The sequence below is a fragment of the Oncorhynchus kisutch genome, linkage group LG24 (assembly GCF_002021735.2).
Source record: "Oncorhynchus kisutch isolate 150728-3 linkage group LG24, Okis_V2, whole genome shotgun sequence".
In the NCBI taxonomy this organism is placed as follows: Eukaryota; Metazoa; Chordata; class Actinopteri; order Salmoniformes; family Salmonidae; genus Oncorhynchus; species Oncorhynchus kisutch.
The window spans coordinates 43,250,402-43,264,111 of NC_034197.2; the positions used below are offsets into that span (position 1 = coordinate 43,250,402).

The 13,710-nt window shown below is 44.6% G+C and overlaps 1 protein-coding gene across 1 annotated transcript in view; it reads right to left on the reverse strand.

Moving 5' to 3' along the window:
• The window catches only part of LOC109869100 (synaptophysin-like), a 47,432-nt gene extending 34,790 nt beyond the window's left edge, over positions 1-12,642 (reverse strand). The window contains exon 1 of the mRNA XM_031804323.1: positions 12,533-12,642. Within this exon, the coding sequence (XP_031660183.1) occupies positions 12,533-12,550 (18 nt within the window). The 5' untranslated portion in view covers positions 12,551-12,642. The remainder of the gene's footprint in view (positions 1-12,532) is intronic.
• Between the last annotated feature and the right edge of the window lie 1,068 nt (positions 12,643-13,710).

Below are 13,710 nucleotides of genomic sequence, written 5' to 3' on the forward strand. Positions count from 1 at the left end.
TGCCTGGATATTTTTTAAAAATGCCTTCCTAACCATCTTAAATAAACATGCCCCATTCAAGAAATTTAGAACCAGGAACAGATATAGCCCTTGGTTCTCCCCAGACCTGACTGCCCTTAACCAACACAAAAACATCCTATGGCGTTCTGCATTAGCATCGAACAGCCCCCGTGATATGCAGCTGTTCAGGGAAGCTAGAAATCATTATACACAGGCAGTTAGAAAAGCCAAGGCTAGCTTTTTCAAGCAGAAATTTGCTTCCTGCAACACTAACTCAAAAAAGTTCTGGGACACTGTAAAGTCCATGGAGAATAAGAACACCTCCTCCCAGCTGCCCACTGCACTGAAGATAGGAAACACTGTCACCACTGATAAATCCACCATAATTGAGAATTTCAATAAGCATTTTTCTACGGCTGGCCATGCTTTCCACCTGGCTACTCCTACCCCGGACAACAGCACTGCACCCCCAACAGCAACTCGCCCAAGCCTTCCCCATTTCTCCTTCTCCCAAATCCATTCAGCTGATGTTCTGAAAGAGCTGCAAAATCTGGACCCCTACAAATCAGCCGGGCTAGACAATCTGGACCCTTTCTTTCTAAAATTATCTGCTGAAATTGTTGCCACCCCTATTACTAGCCTGTTCAACCTCTCTTTCGTGTCGTCTGAGATTCCCAAAGATTGGAAAGCAGCTGCGGTCATCCCCCTCTTCAAAGGGGGGGACACTCTTGACCCAAACTGCTACAGACCTATATCTATCCTACCGTGCCTTTCTAAGGTCTTCGAAAGCCAAGTCAACAAACAGATTACCGACCATTTCGAATCTCACCATACCTTCTCTGCTATGCAATCTGGTTTCAGAGCTGGTCATGGGTGCACCTCAGCCACGCTCAAGGTCCTAAACGATATCTTAACCGCCATCGATAAGAAACATTACTGTGCAGCCGTATTCATTGATCTGGCCAAGGCTTTCGACTCTGTCAATCACCATATCCTCATCGGCAGACTCGACAGCCTTGGTTTCTCAAATGATTGCCTCGCCTGGTTCACCAACTACTTCTCTGATAGAGTTCAGTGTGTCAAGTCGGAGGGTCTGCTGTCCGGACCTCTGGCAGTCTCTATGGGGGTGCCACAGGGTTCAATTCTTGGACCGACTCTCTTCTCTGTATACATCAATGAGGTCGCTCTTGCTGCTGGTGAGTCCCTGATCCACCTCTACGCAGACGACACCATTCTGTATACTTCCGGCCCTTCTTTGGACACTGTGTTAACAACCCTCCAGGCAAGCTTCAATGCCATACAACTCTCCTTCCGTGGCCTCCAATTGCTCTTAAATACAAGTAAAACTAAATGCATGCTCTTCAACCGATCGCTACCTGCACCTACCCGCCTGTCCAACATCACTACTCTGGACGGCTCTGACTTAGAATACGTGGACAACTACAAATACTTAGGTGTCTGGTTAGACTGTAAACTCTCCTTCCAGACCCATATCAAACATCTCCAATCCAAAGTTAAATCTAGAATTGGCTTCCTATTTCGCAACAAAGCATCCTTCACTCATGCTGCCAAACATACCCTTGTAAAACTGACCATCCTACCAATCCTCGACTTTGGCGATGTCATTTACAAAATAGCCTCCAATACCCTACTCAACAAATTGGATGCAGTCTATCACAGTGCAATCCGTTTTATCACCAAAGCCCCATATACTACCCACCATTGCGACCTGTACGCTCTCGTTGGCTGGCCCTCGCTTCATACTCGTCGCCAAACCCACTGGCTCCATGTCATCTACATGACCCTGCTAGGTAAAGTCCCCCCTTATCTCAGCTCGCTGGTCACCATAGCATCTCCCACCTGTAGCACACGCTCCAGCAGGTATATCTCTCTAGTCACCCCCAAGACCAATTCTTTCTTTGGCCGCCTCTCCTTCCAGTTCTCTGCTGCCAATGACTGGAACGAACTACAAAAATCTCTGAAACTGGAAACACTTATCTCCCTCACTAGCTTTAAGCACCAACTGTCAGAGCAGCTCACAGATTACTGCACCTGTACATAGCCCACCTAAAATTTAGCCCAAACAACTACCTCTTTCCCAACTGTATTTAATTTTTATTTATTTATTTATTTTGCTCCTTTGCACCCCATTATTTTTTTATTTCTACTTTGCACATTCTTCCATTGCAAAACTACCATTCCAGTATTTTACTTGCTATATTGTATTTACTTTGCCATCATGGCCTTTTTTTGCCTTTACCTCCCTTCTCACCTCATTTGCTCACATTGTATATAGACTTGTTTATACTGCATTATTGACTGTATGTTTGTTTTTACTCCATGTGTAACTCTGTGTCGTTTTATCTGTCGAACTGCTTTGCTTTATCTTGGCCAGGTCGCAATTGTAAATGAGAACTTGTTCTCAACTTGCCTACCTGGTTAAATAAAGGTAAAATAAAAATAAATAAAAAAAATATCAACAGACCCATCATCCTATCAACAGACCCATCATCCTCATATCAACAGACCCATCCTCATATCAACAGACCCATCATCCTATCAACAGACCCATCATCATATCAACAGACCCATCCTCATATCAACAGACCCATCATCATATCAACAGACCCATCATCATCCTATCAACAGACCCATCATCCTATCAACAGACCCATCATCCTATCAACAGACCCATCATCCTATCAACAGACCCATCATCATATCAACAGACCCATCCTCATATCAACAGACCCATCATCCTATCAACAGACCCATCATCCTATCAACAGACCCATCCTCATATCAACAGACCCATCATCATATCAACAGACCCATCATCATCATATCAACAGACCCATCATCCTATCAACAGACCCATCATCCTATCAACAGACCCATCATCCTATCAACAGACCCATCATCCTATCAACAGACCCATCATCCTATCAACAGACCCATCATCCTATCAACAGACCCATCCTCATATCAACAGACCCATCATCCTATCAACAGACCCATCATCCTATCAACAGACCCATCATCCTATCAACAGACCCATCATCCTATCAACAGACCCATCATCCTATCAACAGACCCATCATCCTATCAACAGACCCATCATCCTATCAACAGACCCATCATCCTATCAACAGACCCATCATCCTATCAACAGACCCATCATCCTATCAACAGACCCATCATCCTATCAACAGACCCATCATCCTATCAACAGACCCATCATCCTATCAACAGACCCATCATCCTATCAACAGACCCATCATCCTATCAACAGTAAATACGACTTTTTTGTTTTAAAGTTTCTCTTTGTCATTATGGGGTATTGTGATGTCATTATGGGGTATTGTGATGTCATTATGGGGTATTGTGATGTCATTATGGGGTATTGTGATGTCATTATGGGGTATTGTGATGTCATTATGGGGTATTGTGGGTAGATTGATGAGGAACATGTTTTATTTAATCCATTTTAGAATAAGGCTGTAACGTAAAAAGATGTGGAAAAAGTCAAGGGGCCTGAATACTTTCCGAACGCTCTGTATGTATATACAGTATATCTTTCTAGGCTGAATGACTCTGGTGTTTCTACAGACTGATTATATGGTATATCCTACATAAAGCACACCGCTTTCACACACAGGTAATCATTGTTTTCCTGTGATGATTTATTTACCATCATATTAATTATTTTCCTGAGATGATATAATCACTCATATCATCATCCACAGTAAAGACATGGTACTAATGAAATGGCTATTATCATTACAACATATTAGCAACCGGTCAGAGTGTCAGAGGGTCAGAGTGGAGATGGAGGCCATATTGCGTTCTAATGCATACCTTTTCCACTAGGGGGAGAGTAGCTTACAAAGCAAGAGGGGCCTTGTATAGTGTATATCCACTAGGGGGAGAGTAGCTTACAAAGCAAGAGGGGCCTTGTGTTTTGTATATCCACTAGGGGGAGCCAGAGTAGCTTACCAAACAAGAGGGGCCTTGTGTAGTGTATATCCACTAGGGGGAGCCAGAGTAGCTTACCAAACAAGAGGGGCCTTGTGTAGTGTATATCCACTAGGGGGAGCCAGAGTAGCTTACCAAACAAGAGGAGCCTTGTGTAGTATATATATATATATTTTTTTACCTTTATTTTACCAGGCAAGTCAGTTAAGAACAAATTCTTATTTTCAATGACGGCCTAGGAACAGTGGGTTAACTGCCTGTTCAAGGGCAGAACGACAGATTTTGTACCTTGTCAGCTCGGGGATTTGAACTTGGGGGAGCCAGAGTAGCTTACCAAGCAAGAGGGGCCGAGGCACTCTTTTTGACTAGCTAGCGATGACGTTTGAACTTCCGGATCCGGTGTTATATGCCTGTTGACAAATGCTAGCTACATGTCAGGCTAATCTGGTGTTATATGCCTGTTTACAAATGCTAGCTACATGTCAGGCTAATCTGGTGTTATATGCCTGTTTACAAATGCTAGCTACATGTCAGGCTAATCTGGTGTTATATGCTTGTTGACAAATGCTAGCTACATGTCAGGCTAGTCTGGTGTTATATGCCTGTTGACAAATGCTAGCTACATGTCAGGCTAATCTGGTGTTATATGCCTGTTGACAAATGCTAGCTACATGTCAGGCCAGTCTGGTGTTATATGCTTTGCGACATTTGTCAACAGGCATATAACACCAGACTAGCCTGACATGTAGCTAGCATTTGTCAACAGGCATATAACACCAGACTGGCCTGACATGTAGCTAGCATTTGTCAACAGGCATATAACACCAGACTAGCCTGACATGTAGCTAGCATTTGTCAACAGGCATATAACACCAGATTAGCCTGACATGTAGCTAGCATTTGTCAACAGGCATATAACACCAGACTAGCCTGACATGTAGCTAGCATTTGTCAACAGGCATATAACACCAGACTAGCCTGACATGTAGCTAGCATTTGTCAACAGGCATATAACACCAGACTAGCCTGACATGTAGCTAGCATTTGTCAACAGGCATATAACACCAGACTAGCCTGACATGTAGCTAGCATTTGTCAACAAGCATATAACACCAGACTAGCCTGACATGTAGCTAGCATTTGTCAACAGGCATATAACACCAGATTAGCCTGACATGTAGCTAGCATTTGTCAACAGGCATATAACACCAGACTAGCCTGACATGTAGCTAGCATTTGTCAACAGGCATATAACACCAGACTAGCCTGACATGTAGCTAGCATTTGTCAACAGGCATATAACACCAGACTAGCCTGACATGTAGCTAGCATTTGTCAACAGGCATATAACACCAGATTAGCCTGACATGTAGCTAGCATCTTTTTATATCCATATGATGTGAAAATGATACCAATATAGACGTTGTAATGGTATGCCTCACTTAAAATGTATCTGGGATCCCAACAAAATAATGGGGTCCTATTGATCTGGGATCCCAACAAAATAATGGGGTCCTATTGATCTGGGATCCCAACAAAATAATGGGGTCCTATTGATCTGGGATCCCAACAAAATAATGGGGTCCTATTGATCTGGGATCCCAACAAAATAATGGGGTCCTATTGATCTGGGATCCCAACAAAATAATGGGGTCCTATTGATCTGGGATCCCAACAAAATAATGGGGTCCTATTGATCTGGGATCCCAACAAAATAATGGGGTCCTATTGATCTGGGATCCCAACAAAATAATGGGGTCCTATTGATCTGGGATCCCAACAAAATAATGGGGTCCTATTGATCTGGGATCCCAACAAAATAATGGGGTCCTATTGATCTGGGATCCCAACAAAATAATGGGGTCCTTTTGATCTGGGATCCCAACAAAATAATGGGGTCCTACTTCCAAAGCATAAACTACACAGTTGTTACAGTATTTGACAGATTTGATAGCCTTCATGTTCCTGTTCAATACTAATGGAAACACTTATTTTCTTCAAAAGGTTATTCTGGCCTTGATGACGGCAAGAAGGTATCCACCTACCGCCACGCAAGAGCCATAACGTCGGTTCTGACCAGCACAAGCTGGCTCGAGAAAAGCAGGGGGAAACTCCCGAGCGCCAGATATACCGTTAGGAGATTCGTGTAATTGAAATGCAGTGCGCTCTGCACCAGTGTCCATACCCCCCGAATCAATTTTCCTTTCTAATACAACTAAGCCCATGGCAGCCCCCTGACAATAGCAGCGGGTCCCTCCACTGGGCCATGGCCAGTAGCCTTGACAGGGACACCTGAAGCTACCAGCGTAGGCTGCGAGATGTGTCCAGGTGAGTGGCTAGAAGGGCCCTGTTGGCCCAGGTGCACAGGCAGGTTTATGCAAGCGATGACGGAGATTTGTTTCCTATGGGCCTGGCCCCTGGGAGGGCCAATCAGATAGCTAGAGATTTACCTCTGAATGTTTTTGCTAGAATTCAGCCTGGAAGTTCTCCCTCCGTGACTGGGCTGTTTGGGGATAAGTGGCAAGCGCTCTGGTGCCAAGATAAAGGACTCGTTCCTTTTCAGTTCTCTGTGAGGGACATCCTTACAGGAGCTTGTGAAGCAGGGGAGGACATTCCTCATGTTAAACTATCCCTGGAAGGTGTCCCTGCGTGTCATTTGGGAATTGTAGGGAGCTCACCGGGGACCCTGGTTGTGCTGTTTCTAGAAAGGTATATGTCGTCTCAGACCGGGTCTCTAAACCACATGGGACTCGAAGTTGAGCTTGCGTCCAAATGCGTCCCTCGCCCCGGAAGTCCTGCGGGTCCCTCTCCTCTGAGTTGTTTCCCTTTTCACTTTTATTTGCAGCAGTACCTAGTGACCCTCCCCTGTCTCATCACCCTGTGTGTTATACTAGCAGCAGTACCTAGTGACTCTCCCCTGTCACTAGGTACTGCTACTAGTATAACACACAGGGTGATGAGACAGGGGAGAGTCACTAGGTACTGCTGCTAGTATAACACACAGGGTGATGGGACAGGGGAGGGTCACTAGGTACTGCTGCTAGTATAACACACATGGTGATGGGACAGGGGAGGGTCACTAGGCACTGCTGCTCGTATATCACACAGGGTGATGAGACAGGGGGGAGTCACTAGGCAGCGCCCCGTGTTCGCAATTACAAGACTGCTGCATCTGGCAGAGTCAGTTCTGGATGGTCTGCCATGTACTGTTTCATTTAGTGTCTGTTGGGGTCGGCTTGGGGTGTGATTATATTTCCCTATTGGCCATGTATAGGAGCCATGCATAGGAGCCATATATAGGAGCCATGTATAGGAGCCATGCATATGAGCCATATATAGGAGCCATGTATAGGAGCCATGCATAGGAGCCATATATAGGAGCCATGTATAGGAGCCATGTATAGGAGTCATGTATAGGAGCCATGTATAGGAGTCATGTATAGGAGCCATGTATAGGAGCCATGCATAGGAGCCATGTATAGGAGCCATGTATAGGAGGCATGTATAGGAGCCATGTATAGGAGCCATGTATAGGAGCCATGTATAGTAGCCATGCATAGGAGCCATGTATGGGAGCCATGCATAGGAGCCATGCATAGGAGCCATGTATAGAAGCCATGTATAGGAGCCATGTATAGGAGCCATGTATAGGAGCCATGTATAGGAGCCATTTATAGGAGCCATGCATAGGAGCCATGTATAGGAGCCATGCATAGGAGCCATGCATAGGAGCCATGCATAGGAGCCATGTATAGGAGCCATGTATAGGAGCCATGTATAGGAGCCATGCATAGGAGCCATGTATAGGAGCCATGTATAGGAGCCAGGTATAGGAGCCATGTATAGGAGCCATGTATAGGAGCCATGTATAGGAGCCATGTATAGGAGCCATGCATAGGAGCCATGTATAGGAGGCATGTATAGGAGCCATGTATAGGAGCCATGTATAGGAGGCATGTATAGGAGGCATGTATAGGAGGCATGTATAGGAGCCATGTATAGAGGCCATGTATAGGAGGCATGTATAGGAGCCATGTATAGGAGCCATGTATAGGAGCCATGTATAGGAGCCATGTATAGGAGGCATGTATAGGAGCCATGTATAGGAGCCATGTATAGGAGCCATGCATAGGAGCCATGTATAGGAGCCATGTATAGGAGCCATGCATAGGAGCCATGCATAGGAGCCATGTATAGGAGCCATGCATAGGAGCCATGTATAGGAGCCATGTATAGGAGCCATGCATAGGAGCCATGTATAGGAGGCATGTATAGGAGCCATGTATAGGAGGCATGTATAGGAGGCATGTATAGGAGGCATGTATAGGAGCCATGTATAGAGGCCATGTATAGGAGGCATGTATAGGAGCCATGTATAGGAGCCATTTATAGGAGCCATGTATAGGAGCCATGTATAGGAGGCATGTATAGGAGCCATGTATAGGAGCCATGTATAGGAGCCATGCATAGGAGCTATGTATAGGAGCCATGTATAGGAGCCATGCATAGGAGCCATGCATAGGAGCCATGTATAGGAGCCATGTATAGGAGCCATGCATAGGAGCCATGTATAGGAGCCATGCATAGGAGCCATGTATAGGAGCCATGCATAGGAGCCATGTATAGGAGCCATGTATAGGAGCCATGTATAGGAGCCATGTATAGGAGCCATGTATTGGAGCCATGCATAGGAGCCATGCATAGGAGCCATGCATGGGGAGCCATGTATAGGAGCCATGCATAGGAGCCATGCATAGGAGCCATGTATAGGAGCCATGCATAGGAGTCATGTATAGGGGCCATGCATAGGAGCCATGTATAGGAGCCATGTATAGGAGGCATGTATAGGAGGCATGTATAGGAGGCATGTATAGGAGCCATGTATAGAGGCCATGTATAGGAGCCATGTATAGGAGCCATGTATAGGAGCCATGTATAGGAGCCATGTATAGGAGGCATGTATAGGAGCCATGTATAGGAGCCATGTATAGGAGCCATGCATAGGAGCCATGCATAGGAGCCATGCATGTATAGGAGCCATGTATAGGAGCCATGCATAGGAGCCAGGTATAGGAGCCATGTATAGGAGCCATGTATAGGAGTCATGTATAGGGGCCATGCATAGGAGCCATGTATAGGAGCCATGTATAGGAGCCATGTATAGGAGGCATGTATAGGAGGCATGTATAGGAGGCATGTATAGGAGCCATGTATAGAGGCCATGTATAGGAGCCATGTATAGGAGCCATGTATAGGAGCCATGTATAGGAGCCATGTATAGGAGGCATGTATAGGAGCCATGTATAGGAGCCATGTATAGGAGCCATGTATAGGAGGCATGTATAGGAGGCATGTATAGGAGCCATGTATAGGAGCCATGCATAGGAGCCAGGTATAGGAGCCATGTATAGGAGCCATGTATAGGAGCCATGTATAGGAGCCATGTATAGGAGGCATGTATAGGAGCCATGTATAGGGCAGTGCCGTGTATTCATTGTTGTCCGTCCCCCCCGCCCCCCACACAAATCATGTTTGCTTGTATCTTTCGTCTCTCTGTGTTTAATCATTTTCCTTCAATTCGCAAGAAGCAGAATGTACAGCATCTCCCCGGAGAAAGCATCTGTGTGAGCGAAACAGCGCCTCTGTCTCTATATGTGTGAAGGCCGTCTATCTGATGCCGTCTGGTCAAAAAGAGTATGACATTGTTGCTGCCCATAGTATTGAGTGCAAGAGAAGTCAGAGAGCATTTTGGCCTCCCTTGATTAAAAATAATAGCCAATCAGCATTGAGCTAAACTGAGTAAGCTCAACTGTGAATGGTTCTGGCGCACCAAATAAACGTATCAAGGGAAGCCAGCTTGGATTTGGCTTCACTCCTATCACATCGCATTGAGAGCAATATGTCATTGACAGAAACAACTCGAATTGTTGCATCTCATTGTGCTGTTGTCCTCCGGTGGCTAGCTAGCTAGCTAAAATTTGGACTTGTGGTTTTACTTAAAAGAATATTCCACCCTGAAACTTTCAAGATATGTAACTTTGAAAATACAGAAATCATCTAGTATGGAAACACCACTTCATATGATGAGAATACATCAAGCAGGATCATTTCTGTATTACTAAAGTTACACATCTTGCAAACTTGACTGCCGACAAGGAAAACAAATGTGGGACTATATGACATCAATGGACTAATAACCAAAATATAGTTTTGGATGGAGTTTCCCTTTAATTCTCAGTAATGTCCAATGCTTTTAACTGTGATTCTGATCTAAACATTCATTCATACATTGTTGTGCCCCTGGCCTGAGATGGATGGAAGTTCAACATGTAGCTAGATGTAGAAGGATAATGTTATCTAGATAACGTTGCTCTTGAAAGGAAGTAAAACTAGCGAGCAAGCATTTTAGCCTGGTAGCCTAGGACAACAAAAGATAAAAGCCTGTACTGTATGACAGAGTCATAGACTGTTTCGTCAACATGAAAGAGAGGAGGATGTCATTGGTGTTTCTCTACAAGTAGGGTGGGTCAACATGTTTTTCTACTTACACAAACGCACGCACGCACGCACGCACACACACACACACACGCACACACACACACACTCACACACACACACACTCACACACACACACACACACACACACACACACACACACTCACACACACACACACACACACACACACACACACTCACACACACACACACACACACACACACACACACACACACACACACACACACACACACACACACACACACACACAGAGAAATCAGAACCATGGACAGTCACGTCCTATTTAGCTGACCTTGATTGGGCTAAATAGTTTTTGCTATCTTTTAGTTGTCCCTGCGTTAGAATAAGCATAAGTCATTTGATGATGTTGACATGTTAAAAGTTGAAATAGTGATGAAATAGTGGAGGCAGCTCCTGTTTCTGACTTGTGGTAACTCTCTGTCGTTCTAATCTAATTTTAGTAGTCCGAACACGTCATAAACATTAAGTGGCTGTAGGTCATGGAACTGTTTCTTACATACAATATGCTTTCAGGACTTCAGGGTTTTGTGATGACACAAAGATGTGGTTGAATTTATCCTGCCACTGTGTCTTCTTATTGTCTCTGCCTTTAGGCCTACAGTATATATCAGGGTGTCAGTGTAACGGATGTGAAACTGCTAGCTTAGTTAGCGGTGCGCGCTAAATAGTGTTTCAATCGGTGACGTCACTTGCTCTGAGACCTTGAAGTAGTGGTTCCCCTTTGCTTTGCTTTTGTGGAGCGATGGGTAACGATGCTTCGTGGGTGACTGTTGTTGATATGTGCAGAGGGTCCCTGGTTCGCGCCTGGGTATGGGCGAGGGGACGGTCTAAAGTTATACTGTTACAGTGGTGCCGTGACCGTTCTTCTGGATCGGATCATCCTTCGCTGGATTTCCATTTCAGAACTTCGCCGTGGTTGCTGTTGAAGAATCAGATAAGACGTTGCTGGTGCAGTTTATGGCGATATCGCATTTCGCCACAAGAGGGCGCCACTATAACGTTTTATTATCGAAATGGATGATTTCTCTGGCTGAGGCTCTTCACAGATAAACGATAACTTTTGTGTTACTTGTTTAATTGCAATTCTAATGTATATCTGATATAAGTAGGGTGAGTTTTACCAGTGAACAAGCACCAAACCAGCGTGCGTGAGTGCAGCGTTGGATGGTGAGACGTGCATTGCATGACGTGCAATTTTGTGCCGTTCCTAACAGAATAAATCTATATGACTGGTGCTACATGTTGGAGTTCCGTGTCGATGACTGATTGTACACAACGCAAGAAGAGTACTGTTACATCAAGGCATATGAACTAACAGGTTATAGAGCAAACAACGCAATTATCACAACACATAGGTTGTAAAATGGGCTTTTATTTTCTGTCTTGTCTTCCCCGGTGATGCTATCCATGGATCACTATTAATATAGGGAATGAAATTGAGCTGACATTTTACAACGCAATCTCAGAAATGACAACTGCACAGAGCCTATACCAGACCCGCTTTATCAGAAGATCGTGTAATTCCAGGATTGCAGAAAAATATGTTGTTTTTTTCACCCGTATGAGCCAATACATATTTGGACCATGGATAAACAAACATATTTCGTTCCATAATTTATATGGTCCACATTTGTGCGTACATTTATATTATGGGCAAACAGCTCATATCACCATCTTTCATAGACCACGAATGGGTGTATTTGTCATAAAATATTTTGTTGAGGGGGAAATATGTTGTCTTCTAATAATTTAACCGGCATAATCACAAGATACATTTTCCCCCTGATTTAACACAGACATGCATAACCATCCATCCCCTCAGTAATCATAGATGTCAGGTATATCATTCAACAAATCGCGGCGCATCACAACGGGGCTTTCCTCGGTTTTACCAGACAAATCTAATATCCCAGATAAGGATCTAGGAACGCCCCTCACCGCCTATTCATCATACGTGTAACAGTTGGAATTTAAACAGAGTAGATGTCAGTTATTTTTCTAGATGTTCAGAGCCCCTACCTGATTCACAATGTCCATCTTGGCTGCCTTGCTCGTTGGTATGAGGAATTGCGGAGCGGGGAGAGGGAGTCGTCAGAACCGACCGCCCTCGGTGGAGGAAGGAGAAGGATAAGGGAACTGCTCAAGATGGCATGTGATAAGCAAAAGACACACAACACGAGTTGCCACGACCATCAGACTGGATCATACATAGACTTGTAGATAAATACAAAGAATCAAATACATGTCTTTGTTTATGGTTCTTAGACGTGGAGGAGAGGCAGATGATACACATTTGTTTTTGGAAACTATTTTCTGCCTTTACTAAGCTGGTATCTTTCTGATATTTGTTTCCGTTTAATAATTAATTTCCCCACTGCCTGACCAGGGTGCTGCTGTCCATGGTTCTGAACTGTTTATGTGTGAGCCAATAGTGGGAAGTCATATTTTTAAAGGGTAGGAAGCCTGAGTTTTAAAATCACCAACATAACAACACAGTGTTGTCAAAGACTTAGTAACTTAGTTGTAAGTCACGATCTGGTTACCTATAACTGCAAACAGTCCAGGGGGCAACAAGGCCTGTAAGGACCTGCCTTGTTGCTAGTGTTGTTAAGAAGGTAGGAACTAGGGCCCGTAGGACCTGCCTTGTTGCTAGTGTTGTTAAGAAGGTAGGAACTAGGGCCCGTAGGACCTGCCTTGTTGCTAGTGTTGTTAAGAAGGTAGGAACTAGGGCCCGTAGGACCTGCCTTGTTGCTAGTGTTGTTAAGAAGGTAGGAATTAGGGCCCGTAGGACCTGCCCTGTTGATAGTGTTGTTAAGAGGGTAGAAACTAGGGCGTAGGACCTGCCTTGTTGATAGTGTTGTTATGAAGGTAGAAACTAGGGCCTGTAGGACCTGCCTTGTTGATAGTGTTGTTATGAAGGTAGAAACTAGGGCCTGTAGGACCTGCCTTGTTGATAGTGTTGTTATGAAGGTAGAAACTAGGGCCTGTAGGACCTGCCTTGTTGATAGTGTTGTTAAGAAGGTAGAAACTAGGGCCTGTAGGACCTGTCTTGTTGATAGTGTTGTTATGAAGGTAGAAACTAGGGCCTGTAGGACCTGCCTTGTTGATAGTGTTGTTAAGAAGGTAGAAACTAGGGCCTGTAGGACCTGTCTTGTTGATAGTGTTGTTATGAAGGTAGAAACTAGGGCCTGTAGGAC